Source organism: Drosophila subpulchrella, chromosome X (genome assembly GCF_014743375.2).
Source record: "Drosophila subpulchrella strain 33 F10 #4 breed RU33 chromosome X, RU_Dsub_v1.1 Primary Assembly, whole genome shotgun sequence".
Lineage (NCBI taxonomy): Eukaryota > Metazoa > Arthropoda > Insecta > Diptera > Drosophilidae > Drosophila > Drosophila subpulchrella.
In genome coordinates this window covers 28,599,603-28,626,885 of record NC_050613.1, presented here as the reverse complement: position 1 = coordinate 28,626,885, position 27,283 = coordinate 28,599,603, and the positions used below count along the sequence as shown (strand labels likewise).

Below are 27,283 nucleotides of genomic sequence, written 5' to 3'. Positions count from 1 at the left end.
TCCCCGCAACATTTTTAATGAAAATTAGTTTTCGTTTTATTTTATTCCTGGTTCTCCACAAATTTTCCAGACTTCCCCGTTTTTGCTGGAGACCCAATTTGTGCGCTAAGCCCTCCCCTCGAAGGGTAATTGCCTCATGTTTCATCTACACATCAATTAGCCGCAACAATTTAATTTGCCCGCCTGGAAATGGGAAAAGTGCGAGAGCAGGAAAAAACACAGCGTTTTCGACAAGAAAAATCCATAAAATATTTGTGCAACATTTTCTCGCCCCCCATTCGCTGTGGGTGCGAGCGAGAGGGCGCAACAACTGTCGTCAGCTATTTCAAATTGTCATAAAAATTTGATAAGGTTTTTCCGCTGGTTCCCCAAATTTCCCAGCCCCCCCGAATTTTTTTCCTGCGTCAGCTACACAGCAAAAATATAAAAAAAGTTAGGGCAAAAAAGTTTTGGTCGCTTGACTATATCATTTGCAGTCGGGCTGCTAGGAGGGATACACTTTTAAGTAGATACACCTTTGAATACACTTGGAAATAGATAGGTAGGTATGTTATTATCTTAAATAAATTTGGTCATGAAGTAGTTTATAGTTGTAGCTCTTCAAAGAAATGTATTTTAATTTGAAGGATAAGTGATAATATTGTTAATAATTATACTAATATTTATATTATGACATGATAAAACCTAAATAGTAAGTGATTTCTGAGTTCTTAAGTCGCCAAAAATCAATTCCACTTTGAGTTTCGAACCTTTTTGCCCTGTTTTGCGTAAATGATAACTGAACAATGGGGCCGCCCATTGGGGAGAAAGAGAGGGGGCGTGTTAAGAGCGAATGGCTGCCTCTCCCTCCCGTTATCTCTCTTTCCCTCTTCCACGTTAGTTGTTGTATGCGTTGTGTGTGCATGACAATTTGCGACGTAGAAGAAGGTACAGAAGAAGCAGCAGCAGCAAAAGTAGCGGTACTGACCAGCGTCCTTTAGGCGCCCGTCGCCACCCCCTTTTCCTTATCTTTCGCTGTTAGCTAACAAATTTTTGCGTTGTTTTCGCTGCCTTGTCGTTTTCATTAAAATTTCATTGCTGCCGCGCAAAAATACGAAGGACCTTCTTTCCCCCCAACCCCCCCTTTTTATGACTATGTATTTTTTTCTCCACTTTTTTTCCTTTTCTGTAGCAACAACAAAGTTGTTGAACTGAATTTTTTTGGGGTGTGGTTCCACACTCAAACGCACACACACACACAGGCCCACACACATTAGCCAGGCCAGCAACAACACAGAGGTAAATACAGCTGCTCGGAAAACGGTACAAGGTGCAGTTGTCTCGCTCTCACATATAGAGATGGTAGGGCGCGAGAGACAGAGATGGCAGGAGAGTAAATGACTGGAACGGAAACGAGTACGGCGGCGTCACTCTAACACACAGATGAGAGCTGGGCAGCCATTGCTAAAAGCAGACTCTCACTCACTCTCTCTCTCGCTTCCTCTCTATCGCTCTCACCACCAGTTGTTTGTTTGTTGTTTTTTTCTGCTTCTTTCTTTCTTTCTGTTTTTTTTTTGGCAGACTCTGGTCGAACGACTTTTGCTCTGCCCGCCCGCTGCCCGTTGCTCGCTGCGCTGCTGCCGCCGCTGCCGTCGTCCGTGGAAGGTGTACCGCAATTCATTTCCAGAGTAACTTTCGTGCCGCTCGGGTTGTTTTTGTGCGTCGTCCGTCGCCCAGTTGCTCAGTTGCTCATTCGCCCCGTTCGCCGCTCGTTCGATCGCTCTCGCTACTCGCCGCGTTCGCCGATAAGCAAAAAGCCAATAACAACAATCAACAATCAATTCGCCGTCGCCAAAGCAAACAAACAAAAATCAAAATTCAAAACAAAAGGCTACCGCTATAGCTGAAGCTATAGAGAAACCACAAGTCGGAGAGAAATACTAAGTAGCAAGGGATATATTCAGCGGAGATCTCTCGGATATATCCAAGTGCCAGTGACGAGTATCTGTTTTTTTACCGTGTTGCCAGTGCCAAACAATAAACATCGCATAAAAACAAACATCTCTGGAATACAATATATATATGGCATATATTATATACACCCATGCCATAACCATATAGTAGCTGGATCTGAAAACAAGTCGCCATTGGAATACAGCACACCGTTTTGCTTCTAGTTTTCTTTGTGTTTTTTTTTCGGTGAGTGAAATCCGCCGATATCGAGAAATCGGTAGAAATCTTTATATCCAGCCAGGATCGTGGAGCGGAGAGATAAGCACGGATTCAATTTGGGATTAACTGGGGATATCGGTAGACCTAAGTAGTCCATGGGGTCGTCAAAGGGCGGGAATGTCTTTCAGATTTCGGGTATCAATTTCTACAAGGGTTCCTTGATTTTACTACTAGATCTCAATGGGATTCTTAAGTTTAATTATTCACCCCATCTTTTGTAACTCACAAAGTTTTAACTCCTTCAGATCTAAAAGAATAAGGAAAGACCCAACAATCAGCAGGTGTTAAATAAGATATTTTCTCTTATTATTATCACATTTTTTTAGGTCATTCTATTTATTTTTGGCACATATGTATGTATACTTAGCTCAACAATTTTAGTTATCAGTACTAATTCTACGTTATCTTGATACTATCTTAAACAGTCTATGACAGCTTTTCAAGTTTATTTTACTTTTTATAACTCATTCAAATGTTGGTCCTTACTTAGAGTATCTTTATGTTGGATTGTTAATTTTCAAGTATCTTAAAGCTTGATCATCTATATAATCTCCTTTAAAGATTTTCTAATACTCAGTTTAAATTCTTCAATCTAATAAAAATGTATTTTATATGATATTATAATATGCAGCTAAGAGTGGAGTCTTAAAAGTAAGGTTATATGTTTATGCTTTTTTATTTCCGAACAAGACCTTTATTGTTCCAAAATAATATGAACTTTTACTGGCTTTTAACATTGATCTTTGATTTTTATCTGAAACGAGATTATATTAAGTAAGATCTAAAAATTCAAGTCTTTCGAGCTTAGTAAAGTCATGAAAACAAAAATAGTTATTTAGAGGCTTAACCAGGTCTTTCAGATATGTATTATTTTTAGCTGATATTATTTCCCCAAGAGAATGCATAAAAGCTATCTGTTTTTAATCACTTTGGATATCCCTTTATTTGGCGTTAGATTCAATGGGACTAAAGAATATTAGATTGGTATACAATTCATTAAGACTGGGGACTCCCTGGCCTGTAACTTAAGGCTTTTAACTTTGTTTTTGTTACTCAAACTCTTCGTAATATCGTGAAGCCTTATAGACCGGGCTTTGTTCAGGAAATTCCGCCTATGACTAATGTCCGCATCGTAATGTGAGAAAATGCGAGACGCGGGAGATTCGTTATGATTTTCATAATTTTAATGGGCATATTAAGGCCGCCTCCCTTAATTAGGCAAAACAGAAAAAAGCAAAGCAGGCCCGACGAAAATCGATACGAGAAATGTGATATAGAAAAAGGCTACCAAATGATAGAGGCAACGGAGAATTAACCCTAAGAAAACCAATATTAGACACAATAGAAGCCAGCCGACGGACCCGTTCAGGTCACATTATTCACACATATTCCCCACATCCCCCACTTCCCGATCTCAGCGATCTCAACGATCGGATCGTCTAATTTCAAAGCGGCGGCTATAAATTATAAAATCTGAATAAAACGTTGACTCCTCGCTGGCTACTTTGTTGTTCTGTTTTATTATTAATTTGCATATGGTTTTTTCTAACAAAAAGCAACAGAAATTAATATGCAAGTCGATACATTTTTCTCCCTGCCGGTGATCTTTCTCCATTCGAATTGGAGTTGGGCTCGGATTCGGATTCGGATTTCGAGCGTGGAGTTTGTTGGGATCTCTTGGGATCTATTGGCTCTCACCCACGCCTGATTGTTGGCCCAGCCTAGATCCCCCCAATACCTCAATACCTCAATATCTCAATGATTCAATGTACCAATGCCCCAATGCCAATTCATTCATTCACAACATCCGCCCAGCGTTTTCGATGGTGAATTGAAAGTCGTCGAGATCGCGTCGCGACACATGTGATACCTTATCGCGGATATCCATACACTTCGGCGAGTAAGTGAATTTCGCCCTAGGCTGCACTGGAAGAAAATGTTGTTTGATTTGTAGTTCTATTAAAGAAGGCCTTAGGAAAAACTTAAGACAACAAAGCTTAGAGGTGTATATATAACATCTTAAAATTCCTTATAGTTCAGAAATAAAAAGGTCGAAATACACGCAGTTCTTAAGCTATAACCAATTCCATGGTTTATATTCGGAAACCTTTTCGCTCACTGTGAAACGGTATCCATTGTTCCGCTTCCCTAGCACGCTCCAATCTTTCGGTTCGACTTCGACTTTGACTTGGACGCGAACTCCCACACACTTGGCTTGGGTATAGATAGGTACACATATATCTGCTCGTACCTGGGAGATCGGGTGTTGCCTTTTTTTGTCGTCATCTTTTGTCAATCTCTTTTGGCGTCGCCTCGCCTTAAGTGAGGTTTCATTTCGTTTCATTTTATTTAATTTCATCTCGACTGGGCTTGTGGCGTTTCTGGGACTCACTTACTTCTTTTTTTCCAACCAATTATTTGTATTATTAATTTTTATCTCTCTTCACTCTTTGCTCATTACGCGATACTGGCGGTGTTGTTGCTGTTCGCTTCTCAAATTTCGTTGACAAAGCCATTTAAATAGAAATCACTCAGACGGAGGTTTTTTTTCAGGTTCCATTTCCAGTTTCGACTTATCAAGATCACATTGACAATGCGTCAAATAATAAGTTTTCTAGCCGCTGTTGCTTTTGTGGCCGTTGTTGCTGTTGTTATTGTGACCCGACTGGATCTCTTTGCTCTATTAGTCTATTATTGATTTATTTTTTGGTCCACTGTCCATGATGCAATCATTTGTACACGGCAACAACCATAACCAAAACAACAAGCGCAATTCATTCAATATATTTTTCCATCCAGGTCTGTGGGTATTTTTTGTTATTTTTATTTTTATTTTGAATGGAATTGTGGGAAGAGGCAGGGAAAATGATGTAAAGCCAAAAATTTGTTGAATTAAAATCAATTTTATGGAAATTTATTGGGCTTTGTTTGGTAGTAACTCGGCTTGTGAATGAGAAGTTGGACAACAAAGTTATATAAAAGATCCTGATGCACATATCTTTGATTAAATATTAGTACCTTAAACTTTAGGTATACTATAATAATTATTTCCAAATTGACAAATGAAAGTAAAGACGAACTATTTTATATTTCCCAAGAAATCCCCCATTAGATCGTCTTAAAAGTCCGATTTTACCATTAAATATTCATATTTTCTTCGTTCAACTTGATTTATTTTTAGTTTATCTCATAGCCCTGTCAAATCGTTAATTGTTGGCTTAATGGGAAGCAATTAAGAACCGCAAAAGCAATTTGCTTACTAATAAATTGAGCGTTGCTTTATGTCCACCATCTATTTAAGTTTTAAGGGAGTTTTATTTCTTTTCTTGACAAGTCGGGGATTATGCTTAATCTATAGACGATAGATTACTTTGATTGAGCAATCTGCCTCGTATCTGCTAATTACACCAGCGTCTGCTCAAGTGTCAACTCGATTAGGTAAATAATAAATAATTTGCCGTGCGATAAGCGAAAATACAGAAACTAATTAAAAAATGTGGGCAAGTGGAAAAGTTGTCGCAGCGGCACAAACAGTTAGTCGTCTGATTTCTAGGCCATATATACGTACATACGTGTAGATATAGTCGGAGGCTAGATTTTAATGCCTCTTAAACTTGTCAAATCTTCACACTTTTTCAATTATTTGGCACGCTGCTTAATTAAACTTCAGCCAACGTCAACGTCAAAGTCAAAAGTCAGTAGCTGGATTCCACATCAACATCCATATCCACATTCAGATCCACATCCACATCCACAAAATCATCATAATCGCAAGGTTGCACTTTTCACCAAAGCCAGCTGAAATAAATAAATGTAATTTTATGCGAAAATTGCAAATTTAAATGTCAAAATGCATTTGCGTAGAAATGGCAGCGAGTCTAGCTGCGAGTTTTCCAACCCGTTTTTTTTATTTTTCTTTCTTTTTTTTTGGGACGTGACTGCCGCAATTGCTACCTTATACTTGAGGCACTTCTCGTTCTTTGTTGCATTTATTAAGTTGCATTATTGCCAAAGAGACAGACAGGCAGACAGGCTTATTATGCTAGGCCAGCGTCAGAAACAGAAACTCGGACTTCGGGTTTTCGGACCGTCTAGCTCCATGCCAAGCCAACCCATATATACCATGTGTCTGTGTATACATATATGTATACCATATTCCAGTAGCCACGGCTCAATGTAAATGAGCCTGAGAAATGCATTTTTCATCTGCCACCTCTCTCGTTCCCCGTGTTTCCATCTCTTTCGCTGCCATAACGCGTTATCCATGTAGACGAATGTAAAGCTTACACTGGTTAGCAGGGGCTACGAATAGAAAACTTTGGACGCATCTTTGGATGGTCAAAATAGTGCTGGGAACTTTGGCCTTTTATTGTTTAGTTCCTTATGGCTTACGTTACTTAGAAATAACTCTTTAAGACCTTATTATAATATTGTCCCATCAGGTAGTTTTAGTTCTTAGGAAATGGTTTGAATAATTATAATATTTGAACTGAATAACAATAATTCATAATATAAAGTACAAAAAGCGACGGCACATAATCGTAGCAAAATCTGATGTATTTTATATAGGGTTCGGACATACTACTTTTAGACAAAGACAATAATTTGGAACTATCTATTGTTCAATACCTGGGTTAATATATCATCAAAAAGAGTGTGCAATACCATAGCGATTCCACCTGCCTACTGGTCAGTGTGGAAAATGTGCAATATGCCCGGGCATATTAAGTTGTTATGGGGCTTGTTAAGACGGCTAATAGCCCCGACTACCAGAAAGCAGCGACTACTGCGATCAGGGGACTGACAGGTTAGCACTCCTGACAGCTGCACACAGTGGCCCCAAATGACTGACTAACTTAAATATAGAAATAGCCGTGGATACACGGCATTTAATATTAGTCAGAGCCAAATGCGTACCAAAAGTTATGCAAAGTCGGACCATTAATCATGTGGCAAACAGAGACGGGATCGCCGATCCGAAATCCGAGAGACCAGATCCATTCCCATGGCCCAGATGAACAGTAGCCAAGTGGCAGTTCGATTTCTTTTCGACTCTTCGACTTTCCCAGGGACCGTCAGTCCGCAGCATCATCAGCGAACCAAAACACTTGGATGTGCGGGTTTATATAGTGCTTGGTTCCCCTCCTCCAAGAGACGAAAACCCCAAAAATCTTACGGTAGCTGTGGCATCTTCAATCCGCTGCTGGATTTCTGGGCTTTATTTTGTTTTTTTTTTTGCTCCCGGCTGTTTATCCAACAAATATTATTTTGACCGTAATTACGCGCTGACAAACGAATTGAAATGTTGTTCGGCGGAAATTGAAATCGAGAGTGAAAATCATAGAGGCGTCTAAAAAACGCCATCTCAGAATCGGGCAAATCAGAAGAGGAAACCAAAAATATTAGAAAAACCAAAAAATCAGAAATTGCCGAATGGAATTTATAATGAAAGTGTCTGCCGTTCGTACGTGATATATGTCCAGCCCAAATGATTTTGTCTCGACTCGTTTCGAACTCACAATGGATCTCTCTCTCTAAAAAAAGAGACAGGGGGGCCTACTTGCTTTGTTTTTTTTATTTTGCTCTTTTTGCCATTTACCATGATTTTTCATAATCAGCGAGGGCGGAAGGCCGAAGGGGGCAAAAATGTCTAGAAAATCACGTAGAGCCATGGATCGCCATTCCATTCCCGGGTTGTCTCCGATAGTGTGTCACACTCGTTTTTTGACAGATGCTGAGAGTTTGTCGAGGTTTTTTTACAGCCACATTTTGGTTGATCGCTTGTGAAATGTTGGTATTTAGGAACTTTAATTAGGATGAAATTTAATAACAACACCAAAAAATATTAAAAAAACAAGCTTAATGAAGCTCACATATCTTTTCAAATGATTTACTTCGGCATTTTAAGCTAGTAGGAGTGCATCTATGGATTATCCTCAATAAACTTTCCAACTTCACCCCGGCCCACTATCAATTACAGCTTTGGCTCTGATCAGCTTCCGTTTAGTTGGATTCCAAAGATACCGAACCGAACCGAACTGAACCGAACCGAGCTGAACCCTCCCTGGATGTTTCAAAGGAGAATCGAATCCTTTAGCGCTATATAGAGTATAGCTGCCCGTCTCTTTTTGCCTCCCCGGTCCTCGAATTGAAGCCAGATGTGTTATTAATTTGCGTGTGCGCGTGAGCATGTAATTTGGAAATGCGGAGGGCAGGAGGAACAGGGTCTGTCATCGCACATCGCCCATCGCCCATCGGGGATCGGGAAACGGGGATCGGGCACCATATCGGGTGCTACAACAGGGTCGGGCTGGGGTTTTGGTTTTGGTTTCTGTTTCGGTTTCGGTGCACACACGCTTTTCGTCCCTCGTATTTCGGTATTTTCACATTTCGGGATCTGAATCTGTTTTTGCGGCTGCATTTTGAGGCCGGAATGCATTGAACCATGAAAACGACATGACAAAACAAAACAAACTCTACATATACTCATCGTATGTGGATAAATGCACATATCTCTTCACGGCGATGTGACAAATAGTTCCCTTTTCAATATTCGGTTTTCAATTCCAAAACAAAGCGAGGTGTTCGTGCTAATTCCGCAATTACAACCTCACCGTTTGTCTCCTCTTTTCAACTATTCGGTCGGGACTTTCTTTCCCTACATTACCGGCAATAGTGCTAATTTTTTTCGCACGAAAACTGCCGAATGCACATAGAATATATCACAAAGGGAATTTAATCCAGGCTAGTTGTCTCTTTCTGGGCTTAATCTTAATGCCCATTGTCCTGGATCAGGCGGTGTCCTCCCCGTAGACATGGTGTGTGTGCTAGTAAGTGTCTGAAATAATCCTGCGGCTAAGCGCAGATCAAAGATCTTTAAACCGCAAGATAAGCCCGAACGCGACTTCGGATCGGTTCGGTATTCGGTAACTGGGTAGCTCGGTACTCGTAACTAGGGACTCGGGACTCGGGACCCCGTCTTGGAGGCGGTTGGGTAATCTTCCCGGTCCCGATTGTGTGCGTTGCCCAGATTAGAAGATTTTACATCATAGGCAAACCTCGGGATTAGGCCCAAGGAAGGGAACGATCGTGAGTGGGCGATAGAGATGGAGATAGATAGAGCTGGCAGATAGAAATGGAGGCACCCAAGACCTGCCTTATAAGTCGCGGTTCTGTTTGGTCTTGGTCATAGAATGTAATTGGAACTCGTGGCAAGAGCTTAACCCACAAGAAACAAGCAACTTATCCATCGTCTTTGCGGAATAGCCTAGTGAATTTCACAGATAATTGACGAGTTGTGAGTGATTTGGTGGCATTAAGTGGTTTTCGCACGGATTTTCATATCTCCTCGGGCACTCTTGCCGAGTAATAATTGTTTGCAATGGCTTGGAAGATCCGTTTTTCTATCTTTCTTTGCTAGAAAGATATGGGTTTTGAAATACTAACGATAGAGTGATAAGTAAACTCAAATAATACTTGTATAATAGACAAGTGGTTTTATAACTATTCAATATGAGACTTTGGGATCAAGAAGGCTATGAGTTTGGACTCAAGTTGGATTATCCATGAGACTTATAACTTGCTCAGTTGAGACTAGGTAGTTCTATAAGGGATATGTTTAAGAACTTTAAAAAAATTTTAATAATCGCTTACGATACCTTGCAGATCCGATTGGAAGCAGCCCTGTGAGCGGACCAAGCAGCGACCATTGATTATCAGAGCGAACTGGTGGACCGATCCAGCCATATAGACACGGATTATAGGAGCCTGAGGCCAGTGGAGACACACAGCTTCAACGTGGCGCTGCACTCGACCGAGGCCTTGATGGCGGCGGGCTTCCTGAAGTCGGGCGACCTGGGCCCTCATCCGCACAGCTACGGGGGTCCGCATCCGCACCACTCGGTGCCCCACGGACCCCTTCCGCCGGGCATGCCCATGCCCTCGCTGGGGCCCTTCGGCCTCCCACACGGACTGGAGGCCGTCGGGTTCTCCCAAGGTATGTGGGGTAAATATCGCATCGACAATTTTGGTATATGTGCACATGTGTGCACTTCACGTAAGCAAACCAGATCGCTCAAATGTGCTGAAAGTTGAGAAAACAAAATGCTACACTGTGGGGAAACCTCCTTAAGCTTTTTAAGGGATCTTGAGATCATCCGAAAAAATCAAGTCCGTATAATAACTCGTTTAATGACATCTCAATTACACTAGTTCCAACCTCTCAAAATGATTAGTCCAGTCATTGGGCCAAATAATAATAGTGATTATAGCGCTTAATCCTACTTTCGGTAGTCTATATTTTTCCCACTGTATAGTCGGGCTTCCTCTTCGTTTTGCTGCCTTTCAATGTCAGTTCGCATCGATATTGCATCATTATCAGTTAAATTGTCAAAATGAATAATGAGCTTCGGGCAGTTTCGGAGACTTCGGTCGCCTCTCCGACTTTATCTTCAAGTTTTCAGCTTTAGATTCAGCTTTTCGGTTCCAGTTTTCGCTTAGCTCGGTGACGCTGCAAATGACAAACAAAACCTGACAAAAATCACAAAAAATTGGCTACAAAACGCCAACAAAAGACTTTGCCAAAGCAACACACACAAAATTATTGAACAGCCGAAATACAAAACGAAGAAAAAACCAAATCATAAAAAAGAAAAATGATAAAAAGAAAACAACAATTTCATACTTGCAATCAATTTTTGTGTTTATTTTTGCCTTGCTGTTGTATATTTTTGTTGGGCTTTACTTTTGTAATAAGCCAAGTAATTGACAGAATTTTAACTTGTTATGTAAGTTAGTTGTGGCCACAATACAGACATAATATGATGAAAGAGGCCATAACGAAGGGAGCCATTAAAGATAGGAAAGCAAGTATCAGGCGACTTAAGGTGGAAAAAAAAATGTCTTTTTAATAAAGGCATTAGTTGAAAATTAAGTAACAAATTAACTATTAATACAATTATTGTTCGTTGAACCTTGAGCTATATTGAACAAAAGCTACCTTCCAGGAAACCCCATAAACTAGCCATAAAAATATTTGAATGAAGTCAAAAATGTATAGGTGCAGTTAATTAATCGACAAGCTCTCTCCATAAAGTCAAGGCGAAAATCATAATATTAAGTATCCCAAAAGAAACACAAAAATTGCAATTAATTGTGTGGATATAAAGAAATAAACCAAGTTGGCAACCATTTTGAAAGCGAAAACGAAACTGAAGCTGAAACAGAAACAGAAACGAAATGCGGCAGCTGCAAAGTGAAGTAAAGTTTTTTATTCAATTTATAAATTCATGACCAAAATGACTAACTCATTAATTTTTGATAGAGCCAGAAAGGGAGGGCGATAGTGGCGGGGTGTATTTGGGACAAAGAGAAGTATAATATAAATATAGGGAGTGGGCCGATCCGATGGTGAAGTCTCGATCTCGGTGTGTTCGGGGTATTCGGGGTATTCGAGTTTTCGAATTTTCGAGGGTGAGCGACAGAGAGAGCTGACAAAGCAAACAATGCGGCGGCTTAGTACGCACACACAGATACCACACACAGATACGACACACACACACATCTCCACTATATATGCAGGGATATATTATGTACTGGAAAAAGGGAGTCGAGTTTTTGGGGCGGCTGCTGCACGGGGGTTGGTTCCTTGCCAGTCCTTTTTATTCTTTTAGGGGTTGGCTGCCGCATTTTTCGGGGGTTGCTACATTGCCACATCACACACACACACACGCACACACACACATACCCACACTCGAGCACACACAGAGGCTGGGGCAGCAAAATAACGGTTACTGCCGAAAATATTACTGGGAAAAGTCACGACACCCATGCGTATACTTAATCTGTCCCTGGCCCCAAAACGAAACTTTCAGCACATTCGGTTAGGCACTCACTTCTCTCTGGGAACTCTAAATCTTATAATATTTTCCCCTTTTTTTTCTCCCCTTTATGCGATCTATGCTATCCAGGCGTCAACACACGAAAACAGCGTCGCGAACGCACCACATTTACACGCGCCCAATTGGACGTTTTGGAAGCCCTGTTTGGCAAGACCCGTTACCCGGACATTTTCATGCGCGAAGAAGTGGCCCTCAAGATCAATCTGCCCGAATCCAGAGTACAGGTAAGCATCTCTCGTAACTCGGTCATCTGACTGGCTATCGATATGAAATTTGGCAGAAACATAGATTGTTATTTGAGGAAGGATTGTGCGTGGCTTGGCCAGAATTGATAGAGTAGTTCTCTAGTTAGAAGCCATTTTTGGCTTATTATGTTTTGTATCCAGAGTGTCAGCTACTTAAAAAAAATATATCATCTATATTCTTTAGTTTCATCGAATACTCCAGATTAAAGAATTTAGATTTCCGTCATTAATTCCTAAAAGTAACCATTACCCTCCTTTTATTACCCCAAAAAAAAGCGTTAATTTTCCTTTAACTTCTCCCGCCCCCAAAGACAAATACAAGCACTTGCTGACCTGCTAACTCGTTTTCCGACTTCGAAAGCCTCAGTGCCTTGGGCACACGCCCATTACCCGCACATGTGAGCTATTTAACCCACAAAAACTCGCACAGATATGCTGGTATAGTTGATTTAATTAGGCGAAATGCCCTCGAAAAGTGCCAGCAAATGCGGCGGAGGCCCAAGGAAATCCATAAAACAAACAAATTACAACAGCTCGGAACAGATTGTCGAGATTGGCGAGGATATCCATGAGATGGCCAGGATGTGGGGGGTGGTTCCCGTAAGCACATATGGAGCGCACAGATTTGATGACTTCCAATGCAAATAGACAGACAGTTCGTGCATCCATTTCCATTTCGAGAAGTCTTTTCCCCCTTCGGAGGAAAATAGATTCCTGTATTTGCCGAAAGTATTTGCGGGGTATGACAAGTCACCCCTCCAGGATATTGGATTGGAAATAAAAGCGTAACTGAAGTTTGCTCAAGGCATTAGTCGAGCATAATTTGCGCTAATTTCTAGCGTCAGCCAGATGAGCACGATGACAGCAAATTGTACAACTCAATTTTGGGTGAATAAGGACGTTCGGGTCGGGGTTCGGGATCTCTTTATTTCACCGTCTGTTTGTTTAGGTGTCCACGATCGATCGGGCCTAAACAAACAGAATTCCCTAGCGCCGTTGGCCTAAAAACTGCCAAATGGCCCAAAACGATCTCGATCTCAGTTTCCGGTTGCTGGAAAAACTGTCATCTCCTTTGGTAATTTCTTTGGCAAACACAGCCGCAACATGGATCGTTTTGGAAACTGCAATGAAAACACACACATACGAGCCATAAAAATAAACATTATTGGCAACTACATTGATCTATCGATTTGTTTGCCTTGCTTTTGCTTCTGCTTCTGTTATGATTTGTTTGCCCTCGCTTTGTTTGCCACTGCCTTTGTCCGTGTAACTTAAGGACGTGACATTGCAGGGTCAAAAGCAGCAATTGCCAAATAATAGTGGAGCTCAAAATAAAAACTAGGAAAGAATAAATAAGTTTCAAGAAATCGGAAAACTTACTTATATGACATATAACTCAAAAGAACTTGAAAAGCATGCTCTAAAGAAACTTCAAAGGACTCCAACAAGTAGTTAGGGACATTAGGAACATGCTGACTTTAAAAAGACGTAAAAACAGAGCGAGTTTTAAAGTATACAGAATAGTTAAAGACAGTACGAACTAGCAGGCTTTAAGATACAGTCGCATAACTAAGGAGAGAAGCATTTGGGTACAAGTCGACCTTAAAGACCCGGTCAGGAAAAAGCAACAGCGATTAAGGAAGCCCCTGCAGTGGTCGTCTTGGTCGGCTTGGAATGAAAAACGACACGTTCTATTTTCAAGGGGAATGGGAACGGGAAAAGCAGAATGAATGGTGAATGGTAACGAAAGAAAGAACCAGAGTTCTGACTTCGGAGTTCTGCAGCAAGGACACCTTGCACATGTCCCATGAATCGACTTCTTTTTTCATTGTTTCCCTTTCAAAGTTACGTTTTTTACACAATTGATTCCAGTAATGCACACCGGGGAAACGAGAGAGATATACACACATAGGAAATGAATACTTAGGAGCATTGGGGGTGTAGCTGGGAATTGACATTTGTATAGATTTTCCTTTTCCACATGTCTCTTCTTCTTGGATAGTTTCGAGCGTTGTTGTCTGCCTTTAAATTGTTTTTAAAACCGGACAAGCACAGTGGCTTGTGGTCAAAAATTAACTTATGAAGAAAATCAAAGATATGCATTGGAAAGCCTTGATTAAGTCGGGAAAGCAATGCAAGTCTTAATCTTAATAAAGTATTTTTATATGTAATTCTCTTAATACATTCCTCTATTATTATAAACCCCAACTTGAGTGGAAAAACGTAGCCTCACTTGACCCACTGTACCTGTCTTCGGAGTGACGCAACATGTCAATGCATCCACTCTTATAAAAACACACCCACACTTCTCCACGTATCAGATTACAGCCAGGAAAACTAGGAAAAACCTTACAAAACCCCAACCGACAGAAACTGCGAATGGAAATGCCGGGGAAATGCGGGAAAGAGGAGCAGCAGAAGCAAACACGATTCGTTTGCATGTTACAAGGCGTCTGGCTTTTGGTTTTCATTTTGGCTTTTGGTTTGGGCACTGGGGATTGGGGATTGGGGATCCGATGGTCTGGGGTCTTGGGACTGGGGCTTGGGGTTCCGTGTTTTGCACTGCAAGGAAGCCAAGCAACTCAATTAGCCCGGGGAAAAACTAGACTGCCGACGGGTCGGGGAAAGAGTTTTCAGCTGGATGGTTTGACTTGCACTTACGTACGTGAAAGAGTAGCTGGGAAAAACTTGAAAAATACATGGAGGCTATATCGAAAATACAATATATGTAAATAAGGACAACACGGAAAACATCTTTATAAATCGTACGATAGGCTATCCATATTAAGAGGTCACAGAGCAATAGACCACCTCCAAAGGATCATATCATCTTTATAATATAACCATTGGGTATTCGCAGCAGGGTCCCCATTGAAAGGTCACCACGTTGTCACTGGAACAGAAAATCATATCACATAAATAATCATTATCGCCAAAGGAGGAAGAGGGCGAGAATCTGAAACGGAATCAGAAAGAGAATCAGAAACAGAAACAGAATCAGAATCGGAATCAAAATCAGAATCAGAATCCCCGCTACGAAATTGGAGTCATAATCAGGAGGCCGGGGCTTAGGCCTGGTAAATATTAATTGAATGATAGGCATCTTTATGGCCCAGTAGCGAGATCCAGAGATCCAGTTTCCGGGGTGGGTCTGGCCTCTGTCTCTTTCGCTCGATTCCAAGTGAGAGGGCGTTGATTGCAACCAATACAAATAATGTAATAATTTTACGCAGCTTATCTGCACCAGAACAGAGCAAACATTTACGCCCAAATGTTTTCATTCGCCGTTTGAGGGTGCGGATCGGGTTTTTTGCTCGGTGGTCGGATGGCTGCCATCGCTGGCAGTCATAAATCACGGGGAAACTGGGAGTCAGGGAGACTGGGAAACCGGGAAACTGGGAAACCAGCAGTAGGAACACAACATCCCAATTCCAGTCATCCAGGCACCCCTATAACAACCACTCTCACAGATCCTGTGCACTAAAAGAAAATCATGGGAAATTAAAATGGTAGTTATAGCAAAGAAATTATCTTTTTTAGAATTTGGAAACTCTTCCAAACTTTCTATAACTTAACTTATTCCTTGATTCAACAGAGATATCTCTGTACTTCAATTTCAATTAATAACAATCAAGTAAAGGGATAGCCTTTTTATAAACATTGCGACTACTGACCATCCTAATTAGGTCATTAGAATATTTAGGGCCTTCAAGATATTGTTAGTTTACCAGTTTTAGAATGGATAAATTATATTTATGGGATTTCCGCAAGCCCCATAGCATATCTATTTCATATCATATATCTGATAGGCTTAGTTCTTGGACTTATAGACTTTTTGCATGGTGTAGATACCCCTTATCTGGGCTCCCTCCCTCTCCCTTTGTCACCTCGTCTATCCGATATTTTTGCCTCGTTTTCAGCTGTTCTTCGTCGGGGGTTGGAAAACGAGAAAGAGACGACAACAATGGGTGCGACAGAGAGGGAGCGAGGGAGCGCACCTAAACTTAGCCAACTCTTTTTCTATACGTTTTCCATTTTCCCTTTTTTTCTTTTGTTGCCAAAGGATTTGTCTGCTGCGAAAAATGAGGGGAGCGAGAGGAAGAGCCGCACAAGGGAAAACTTTGCCGCACAGCTGTTTTATAAAATTAATTTTCCCATTGCGGATTAACAATTTCCACTCTTTTCCACTCGCACATTTCCCCCATTCCCCTTTGCGCGAAAGAGAGCGTATATGTGGCTTAGAGAGAGACGGGGCGAGTGGCGAGATTTATGCATAATTTTCAATTTGTTAATGCAATGTGAAAAATTATATGTGTGTTTGGCTGAAGGCAAAGTTAAAAGTCACTCGGGAATCGAGTAAATATAAATTATAGAGAAAATTACATAAGATAATCCCCAAAATAAGTAAAGAATTCTGTTTTCTTTTCGGTTGTGAGTTCAACTCTCGAGCACAATGTTTGTACAAAGTTTATATTCTTAAAAAACAATTTCAAATCCCAGTTTCTATCTTTCATATGATAGCTTAATTATAAAAGGTTTACAATTGAAAACAGTTTAATAATTAAACAACTCTTTTTGCTAAGGGATATATTTCAGGGTAGTCCAAAAAACAGTTTCTACAAAATGTGAAACCGCCAAGATTACCCAAGAAATGTATGATACAATTTCTTTCAAGGACCCAAAGATCCGGAATTTCCCACAGCCTCAATTTGCCTCGAGTGTTTGCCTTAGTCAAGTGTCTCTCTCACTTTACTCACTTTACTGGGTGTTTGCGCTTGTTTGTTTATTTGTCAGGCGGGGGCGTCAAAGTGGGCGTGTGCCGATGGCCAGCGGCTGCAATTTTCCCACATCAATTAGTTTGCCCGGCGAGCAATGAATAAATTATGCGGGGGTGTTTTCGGGTTGGAATATATACGTTCGAATATATGTGCTTCTGGGTGGGGATCTCTGGACCCACAACAAGTGCAAAAAGTCACGCGCTGTTGTTGCTGGCAAATAGAGAGAGGAAAAGTTACATCAACAGCCGGCGGCGGCCAAAAAATTGACTCGATTATATTGTCACACGGAATCACTCCCCTTTCCCAACAAAAGCCGCCCACAAAATTGAGCCGGAAAACCACCCACAGCCACCCACTCGTCCGCCCCCTTGGCGGAAAAGGCATCCCTTCTGGACCGGAGAATCGGAAAACCGGAGACAGGAGGACAACAATAAACAGCCCATAAAGCGGCACACTCGAGCGCAAGGAATTCACTTAGCCTTGTTTGTTATGCTTAAGGGGCTGCAAACAATCCGCTAAGTGCCAGCTCAGGCGGCTTGGCTGTATTTTAGCCGAAATTAGGCATTTTATAGCCAGAAATGTTCATACAACTTTCTTAAGATTTTTAGCCCTGGTCTAAAAAAGTCAGATTAAAAATAATATAAATCGAACTAAGTAATTCAACAATTCATTTAGCGCTGACTTTAATTTTTCCATCAAGCAGTAAAACATCTGAAATTAGTAAGTTTAGGAAAATGTTCAATACCCAAACAGTGTGGCAACTCTGATCGCCACAAATCGCCACACAAACAGTGCTGCCCAAGCAGTCGCACAGCAGAGCAAAAGTCAGATTAAAAATAATACAAATCGAACTAAGCAATTCAACAATTCATTTGGCATTGATTTTAATTTTTCCATCAAGCAGTAGAACATCTAAAATTAGTAAGTTTAGGAAAATGTTCAATACCCAAACAGGGTGGCAACTCTGATCGCCACAAATCAAAGCACAAACAGTGCTGCCAAGCAGTCGCACAGCAGAGCAAAAGCAAAGCAAAAGCAGGGAAAAGCAGTCGGGCAGGCCGACTGACTGCATGGCAAATGTTATTTCAGTGATTTGTTGTTTGGGGTTGGTGTTGCTTGCTAATGGCTTGTGCTTTGGTAAACAGCTGAATTTATTACCGCTCCCCCACTCGACCCAGCCACCCACTGCCACCCCACCTTTTCACGAGAACTCCCTCGCCCCTTTTTTGAAGTTAACACTTGCCACGCGGCTGCGGCCACTCGAGCATTTCATTGCCGTTTCATTATTTTTTCGATGGGGAGTATGGGTACGAACCTTCCGGCAGCAAAAAAGGGGGACTCGACCCAGTAAAAAAGAGCATTAAACAAGGCGTATCAAATTTCATTATTTGTCAGCGCAACGCTGCTGCGCCACCACCCCCTCCGCACTCGAAACTCGAAATTCAATTTCAATTTTCAATTCCATTTTGCATTCGCAAATCCCCTTTTGTGATTTGACTTTGCCCGCTCTGATTTCCTATTCAATTTTCTTTGATTCCGTTTAATGAACTGCTCGCAAATTTCATAATAATATTTGACAACACTAAGCTTGGGAATTTTTGCAAATTTTAGCAAAAATTTAGACAACATTTGGCAGTGTTTAAAAGCGCCTTGGCTCGTCCTTCTAATGAACTTCAAAGGAAGCCGAGGGTGGGCTTCAAACTTCAAAGCGTTTTCTTTTTTAAATGTTTGGCTCGTTTGCGGTTTTACCTTGTTTTTCGATTTTGTGGTGGGGCAGGCGGGGTGGGAAGGAGCTTCGGATTTTGTACGCACATGATTTGCTTGAATGGCCACAAATTTGTAATATCGAAATTCAGGCTATGGTCGATTGATCTAATCGAGCCTAATGGCGGGGGAGCAGTTTTAAAAGTGGAGATGTGGCGAAGAGAAAATGATTAAGTGAAATCCATCCACCCATTAAAAACGAAAAGCCTAAGTTATTAATATTCCATTAATCAGATAACTTAAAACCTATAAAAAAAGGTCTTATAATATCCTTGAGCTCTCCAACGAAGTCGTTCAAAAATACCTTCATTCCTAAAGAACCCATTTATCGAAAACTGTCAGAGAGTTATCTTTAACTTTAAAAACATACAACAATTTTAATAATATTTTCAATGTATCCATGGAAAAGCCCAAAGATCTCTGCAGATATAAGAACAATTTACTTTCAAATTCCATACAAAATGCCAAAAAAATACCTTTTTAAATCGGAAAATTGTCACATACTTACCATACATTTCCCGTCCTGCTTTCCAGGTGTGGTTCAAGAACCGCCGCGCCAAGTGCCGCCAGCAGTTGCAGCAGCAGCAGCAGTCGAACAGCCTGAGCAGCTCGAAGAACGCCAGCGGTGGCAGCGGCGGCGGCAGTTGCAGCAGCTCGTCGGCCAGCCGCAACAACAGCAACAGCGGCAACAACAACAACGGCAGCAGTAGCGGCCACAGCCACAACAACTCGCAGAGCTCCGGCGGCAGCAACAAGTCCAGCCAGAAGCAGGGCAACTCCCACTCCCACTCGCAGTCGAGCGGCGGCAACTCCTCCGGCGGCGGCAACAGCAACAACAACTCGGCAGCGGCAGCGGCAAGTGCAGCGGCCGCGGTGGCAGCCGCCCAATCGATCAAGACGCACCACAGTTCCTTTTTGAGCGCCGCCGCAGCGGCAGCCGTCGCCTCGGGCGGTACAAATCAGTCGGGGAACAACAACAACAGCAACAACAACAATGGCAACAACAGCCAAGGGGGCGGCAACTCCACGCCCAACAGCAGCAGCAGCGGCGGCGGCAGCCAAGCGGGCGGCCACCTATCCGCGGCGGCAGCAGCGGCTGCCCTCAACGTGACCGCCGCCCACCAGAACTCCTCGCCACTTCTGCCCACGCCGGCCACGTCGGTGAGTCCGGTGAGCATCGTCTGCAAAAAGGAGCACTTGTCCGGCGGCTATGTTGGCGGCGGCGGCGGCGGCGGCAACGGGGGTGGCGCCTCCTCCAGCGGCCTCAACCTGGGCGTGGGCGTGGGCGTCGGCGTGGGCGTGGGCGTCTCGCAGGATCTCCTCCGATCCCCCTACGATCAGCTCAAGGACGCCGGCGGCGACATTGGCGCCGGGGTGCACCACCATCACAGCATCTATGGCTCGGCGGCCGGGAGCAATCCCCGTCTGCTGCAGCCGGGCGGCAATATCACACCGATGGACAGCAGCAGCAGCATCACCACCCCATCGCCGCCCATCACCCCCATGTCGCCGCAGTCGGCGGCCGCCGCGGCCCATGCCGCCCAGTCGGCCCAGTCCGCCCACCACTCCGCCGCCCACTCGGCGGCCTACATGTCCAACCACGACTCGTACAACTTCTGGCACAACCAGTACCAGCAGTACCCCAACAACTACGCCCAGGCGCCCAGCTACTACTCGCAAATGGAGTACTTCAGCAATCAGAACCAGGTCAACTACAACATGGGCCACTCCGGCTATACGGCCTCCAACTTCGGCCTGTCGCCGTCCCCATCCTTCACGGGCACCGTTTCGGCGCAGGCCTTCTCCCAGAACAGCCTGGACTACATGTCGCCGCAGGATAAGTACGCGAATATGGTGTAGAATCTACTCTTCCAGTACTGCAGCGGCAACTCGGGGGGCAATGGGAGTGGTTCCGGTTCGGGATCGGGATCGGGTTCGGGTTCAGGATCGGGGAGCAATAGTTCCCCCCAACTGGATCACAGCCACCAGCAGCATCATCATCATCAGCAGCAGCAGCAGCACCAGAATCAGAATCAGAATCAGAACCATCATCATCACAATCACCACCATCCAGAACATCAACATCAGGATCAGCAGCTGGATCACTCCTTTGGCTAAGTGGGTGGAGAAGATCGCACTGCCCCACAGATACATATCTACACACCTATAGATACAGCACGGTCTGCTCTGCCCCCGACACTCTGCTGCTTTCTCAGAACCTTTTCAAAGACAAGGCCCAGGGACATTCACTTCCTTTACGATCATACTTGGTAACATACTGCTAAATAGATTTCAGTCCTACAGACTTTCAAGTTAACAAGTTCTTATATTTCTACTGGTTCTGTCTGGTTAGATTCTTCTTGACTCGTATAAATTCATAGCAATGTATATGGTTTTCTTATAATCATTAAATTTCATATGGTCTATTTAAGCCGTAAGATTCAAATAGATTTTTAAATTGACTTCACACATTCATTTGAGTTATCTACCAAAACTTAGCCAGCTTTTGAAGAATTCATTAGTTTCAAAATGATTTTTATAGATTCAAGAAGAATCTTAAAGAATAATCTCATAACATTCCAAAATTCCATTGGCAGTGCCAATCCCCACCAAATATGATCGGAAAAGGAAAACCCCCGCTGGGTCAAGTTCCCATTTTTTTTTGTAGCTAACAAGAATTTTTTTTTAACATATACATAGTGAACCCCTAAACTAGAAGCGTGTGTAAAAAGCGGAGATTGAATAAAATGAGTTACAAGTTTATACAACCCAAAACATAAGCGTAAATCTATAACTAAACATAGGTATTATAGACCTAGCTTAAGCCGCCAGGATCAACGAAGAAAATGAGTGATAAAACAAGGAAAACCCCATGACAAACATTTGTTAAATTTCCAATCCAAGGAGTAAATGCATGCGAAGGGTACGAGAAGAGGGCGTTATTTGTAAGTCGGAAGGAGAGTTTTTAAATGCAATACGTAGACCATTCCATGGTACAGCCAGGGGGTTGGTGATCCCCAGAAAGGGGGCCTGGGGGTCGCCAGAAAAAACAAAAGAGAGGAGCTGCACCACCATCGAGACAGCTCAGCATATCATAACGCTAAAACTTAATTCCAATTTCAAGTTCTTTAAACCAAACTAAGACATAGCATTACTTAAAGCGAGAAAAGAAAAAAAGAAGTTTAAAGTTCAAATCATCATTTTGTCGTCTTTATATAACAAAACAAAGCAAAACAAAAAAAAAAAACAAGAATATTTATACATAATATATAAAAGATATATAGAGAATACAAACCCAAATCAGCTAAAACGAATTAACATTTCAGACTTTAAAAGCATATAATAAAGAATAGCGGAGGCCCAACTAAGGGAGTCCGGGAAAAAGGCAAAGTATTTAGCAACTAAGCGACTCGAAATGATAAAAACAAATGATAAAATCCCACACACGACGATTGATTGATATATATTATATATAGGAAATTTTATTGCAAATAAAAAACAAGCCACAATCCAAAAGCGAAACAAAAAACGACAGCAAGAAAATATTTATAAAATAATTTAACGTAATTTTTAAAAAATGTACAAACACCTAAAAAAAACACATGAAAAATTCTTGGTAAAAATATATATATATATATATTAATGATACATATGTGTGTGTGTAAATGTTCTTCATAAAGTACGATAAAAGATTTATAAATATATATAAATAAATAACGACAAACTTTTGTAATATTAAACCACACACGACGCAGACAGACACACAAGCAAAAGTTAGTTCAATGGAGTTTTTCTGGAATTTTTTGTTTAGTTTTAATTTCAATTTAATTGTAATTTAAGCTTAACAACTTGTTTAAAAAACACAATCACACACACACACACACACACAAGAACCAACAAGAAACACACACACACACAACACACACTCATAAACAAAAAGCATGCAAGCAAATCGAAGAATATTTAGCATTTAATTCACTTAAACTAAGAACATTTTTTTTCCGCGGGATACACTTTAAGCGAAAAATGATGTAAGATGATCTGGAGGGGTGAGAAGGATAAACAAAATTAGTTATTAATATTTAAGAGCGGATCTATATACAGCATATATATAGTTATATATATGATCCCTATATATATATTATATATAATTATATGCTAACGTTTAAGCAAACTGGTTAATTCTTTTTTTTTTTTAATTATAAAACCGAAAGAAAAACTAAAATAATTGTAAAAAGTTCACAAAAATATGATCAGATGAATAATATATATAAAGAAAAAAACATAAGCACTTCTTTTTATTTATTCGAACTTTTACAGCATCGTTGGCTTGGGTCGACTGGAAAACTGGAAGGAAATTTATGGGATCGAAAAACTAGTTATAGGAACTTTATTTTATCTTGTTTGGCTAACTTATTCTTCGAGAAGTTTTGTAATCTGCAAAAAATCTTTATTAAGTAATTTTCGTTAATAATTTAATAATAATATTTCTTAGCTTTAAATACTGCTGGATACAAGTGGGCTGACTCATAGGTATGGTCGACCGATACACACCTGAGTTGCTCGGGATAAATAACTCTGAGTCGTCAGTCCGCGGAATTCGGCTGGGCAAACAAAACCCGATCCTCGACGGCTACCAGAACATTCCGATGGCGGTCCGAAGCCAATCACTTCTGATTCTGATTTTCCAGTGGCCGTGGCTGTTTGTTTGCACTCGCACATTTATTGGCAGCCGTGGGGCACGCGTCTGCTGATCCCGAGTCCCGAACCCCCAACCCCGAACCCAAAAAAGCCCTTCGAATTGAGGCAACCTCCACTGGCATTCCCATTCCTACTCTAATTCCCATTTGCAGTGCGAGTTCAAAGCGAATCGGGCGAGGCAGGGCGAGCCGAGTCAGCCATCATCATCATAAACCATTAATTCAGATCATAAAACTTGCCACGCCCCGACCCACGGCTACACTCAGCGAAATGGGGATTGAATGGGGAAGTAAATAAAATTTAAGAGAACTGAGTGGGTTCAGCGAACCTAAAAATACAACACTTACCGTCGGGGTTTCAATCAAACAAATAAGTTGATCTCGACTTTTAAATTTAATAAATTAGAATTATTACAAAGGGCAACCTTAAGAACTTTAAAAAATTATATTAAGCCAGGACGTAAAACTCTCTAAAAAACTGGGAACTCATTTTAATTAAAAATTTTTAAAAGTAATTCATTATGCAATACATTTTTGTTAAACTTAAAGTTAGAAAATGTTAATAATGAAAAACATAAGCAAATACTAAAGTGTAGAAAAATTAGAGCTTCTATCCTAGCAACATATAACGCATTCCGTACCGATTATATTATTCCGTATTATATTATTTACGTGCCTTTCTAACCTTATGTTCTTAAGAGAACGGTTCCCGATTGTCCAGAGTTTTTATGCAGCTAACCCCTGTAAAGTGGAATAGCGCTCTTATATTCCCTGCCATAAATATCTCGGGTTTTCCTTTTAACGAGCCCACTTCAGAGTTAATCTACCTCGACCGCTGCCGCTTGTTATTTGCGATTAATTATGCTAATGAAAATGCTGGGAAATTCATTTGCCATTTGCGGCTAATTGTCGCACCAGCTGGCGGCACGTGCTGCGGCTCAATCAGATTGCGAATCGGAGACGCCGGTGAGATAGAGGGCTATCCTATAGAGCAGGGCTATATGGCCTGTCCTATCTGGGCGATCCATCGATTCCCAAACTTCTCGAATGGCGGACCCCCCATTTTCGTACCAGTTCTATACCATTTCGCGTGTTATCTGCCGAGACACGCGACCCATTTCGTTTCTTTCTTTTTTGCTTTCCCCGCCCATTTCCATTTCCATTTCAATTTTCACCGGCAGAAGAACGGAGACCCGAGCCCCGGACCCCGAATAGCAATGGCAATCCATCTCCATCGGCAGTCGTCGTCATCAATGGGCGCGTGTTGCTTATAGAATTACCAACTAATTCGGTATTTATGAGGCTTCGTCGAGTGCATTTTGCTGGTCTAGGAATCGCTGTTGGTTGGGTTTCGTTTGGGTCTCGGTGTTTCTTGGTTTGGCTGGGTTTCGCTGGGTTTGGCTGCGTTTGGCTGGGTTTGGGGACCCCGGAGGAAGCCAGCAAATTGAGATGTTACCCCCGGCAGGAAATTGTTTTTAATCTTCCGCTGCGCCTTTTAGCGGCACGTTAATGCGAACGTAACCCCCAGCGAAGAGCGGCGCTAAAATAAAATAGCATCCAGTCATTATTTTCATTCTCAGCCCATTTTCGGGGTTGCTTTAACTGGGTCCTGATTTTCCGAACCGAAGCGATAAGGTGTATGGCCTGGCCCGAAAAAGTGCCAATTAGTTTTCAGTTTGCAAAAGATAATGCCATCAATTGGACGCTGGCCTTATTTTAAATTTGCTTTTAATTGATTGCTTAACCTCCAGTTAAAAAATTATTTATTGTCTTTGAAAATACACCGAGTAAATTATAATTGGGTGATGATAAGACAAATATTTAAGGCAGAAAGAAGGGAAACTTTTAGCCATTAACTGGAGAAAAGAAAATTGTAATGAATACTAAACAAATATATTTACAATTTTTAAGGGTGTTCAGTGAACACCGTTCACACTTGCATATTTTAAAGGAATTATTCTCAGTAAGTGAAAAACATATTTAAAAAATTGTTAAGATATAAGGTATATTAAATTAATTATACCTTATATTTAAGAAATTGTTAAAATATAAGGTATATTAAATTATTTAGGCTTATCAAAATGGAATACATCTCTCTCAAGGAACAACCGCTGCTTCACCGATATTATTTACCCTCTGCACTTTGCACTCCCCAAAATGTATTGGAGTGGACCACTTTTGTTGTTGATTAGCGGTTGCCTGCCGGTGGTCGATTTGTCAGCCGCCACGTGACCTGCCCCCTCGTCTGATTAAAGGCCACTGAAGTCCACGAAATCCAGATGCCAATCCCGATCCTTCGATGATGCTGGTGATGCTGGTGATGAGGAGTCCTTATCCGTACCGCCCGTCAATGTTTTCATCTTTCACGCTGGGCGACGTCGGCTGTCTTTTCGGCTTGGCTTAATTTCTGGCTTGGCTTCGGCTAATGGAGAGTCATGTGAACCATGTGAACCATTTAAACCACCCCATCCAGCCACCACTGACTTTGGACCCACTGTCCTTACACTGAGAGACATTTTTCAATTTTTGATATTTACTAAATATGAAGAACTTTTTATTTTCCCTTCACCTTAATTGTTTTTAAAAGTGTTCGATATATAACTTCAATAATAACAAAAACCTCCAAAATATTTTGTTTCAATAAGTAAACTTCCTACAAACTCGGAATACCTATCATAATTCTTTAAACTCTAAAAATTTTTAATTCTTGATGATTGGAAATCCTTCAAATCAATATATAATATATATTTTATATTGGTGTTATTTTTAACTTAACTTTCCCCCTTTTCTGGCCGTGAGCCACCCCGTTCCGGCGGCGTCTGCTGCACTTGCCCGATAATGTGCGGCGTGTGTGTTTATTTTGATTTGCAGCACGTAACTCCGCCTCGGAAACCCCCGGAAAACCCTGAAAACCCTGAAAACCCGCAGCAGGTTGAACGGCTACGGCTTCGCCTTTGAAGTGGTCTGCTGATCAACCGTGAAGCCGGCAAAAAAGAAGACAAAACTTATGCTAAGCAGAATCAGTCGAAATTTCGATGGGGAAATTTCTCATCACACTTTTTTACTATGCATTTCTTGACAACTGATTAATTGAGTTGGGACACAAAAACAAACAAAGGAACAAAGGGCGGTGGACTGGCAAATGGAAAATTTTTGCACAAAATCAATAGACCACAATCAAGGAGAAGAGAAAAGTTTTGGAATTAAAGCCGCTAATAAATGTGCGACTAGACTTTGTAATGTCTTCTGTTTTTAGCGGATCGTAGCCTGATCGAAGTCTGACAAATTAGCGGGGATCTATCTAAGCGCCAGTGCCAAAAAATGGAGGGAATTAAGGGGTTTTAGAGAAAAGACATATTAAACATAGGATGCCATGACAAATATCTACAGACATACTGTTTATTAATTTTTTCGCTACCCAGAATAACTTCTTTTCAAACTTTTATGGCCTTTGTTTTATATTTAACTAGCTTCGTAAAAGTAGGTTCGCCGATTTTCTTAGTTTCGAGTGGATAGCTTTATAAAAATCAGATAGATCAAGAAAAATGTTGAGAAGTTACTTAATCAATTGAAATAGAAAAATGTTATTTTAAATTTAAGATTAAATCAGAAAGTTTGGTAGAAAGGACTTAAATCAAGCAACTAAGTAAAAACTGATACCATCAAATTCTTAAATTCATAAAACT

The 27,283-nt window shown here is 41.4% G+C and overlaps 1 protein-coding gene across 1 annotated transcript; it reads left to right on the top strand.

Annotated features, from left to right (window-relative positions):
* Positions 1-1,673: 1,673 nt before the first annotated feature.
* On the top strand, positions 1,674-20,894 carry LOC119557275 (homeotic protein ocelliless). The gene is made up of 4 exons (XM_037869961.1): positions 1,674-2,178; positions 9,877-10,216; positions 12,180-12,334; positions 19,432-20,894. Exons 2-4 carry the CDS (start codon positions 10,036-10,038, stop codon positions 20,755-20,757), a joined length of 1,662 nt encoding a protein of 553 aa, XP_037725889.1. The 5' UTR covers positions 1,674-2,178; positions 9,877-10,035; the 3' UTR covers positions 20,758-20,894.
* Positions 20,895-27,283: the final 6,389 nt, after the last annotated feature.

Excerpts from the sequence above, each read along its gene's own strand:
- LOC119557275 (XM_037869961.1), top strand. The coding sequence starts at position 10,036 with ATGGCGGCGGGCTTCCTGAAGTCGGGCGACCTGGGCCCTCATCCGCAC. Across the intron at positions 10,217-12,179 it reads GTTCTCCCAAGGTATGTGGG|GCGTCAACACACGAAAACAG; the intron begins GTAAATATCGCA and ends TATGCTATCCAG. Across the intron at positions 12,335-19,431 it reads TGCCCGAATCCAGAGTACAG|GTGTGGTTCAAGAACCGCCG; the intron begins GTAAGCATCTCT and ends CCTGCTTTCCAG.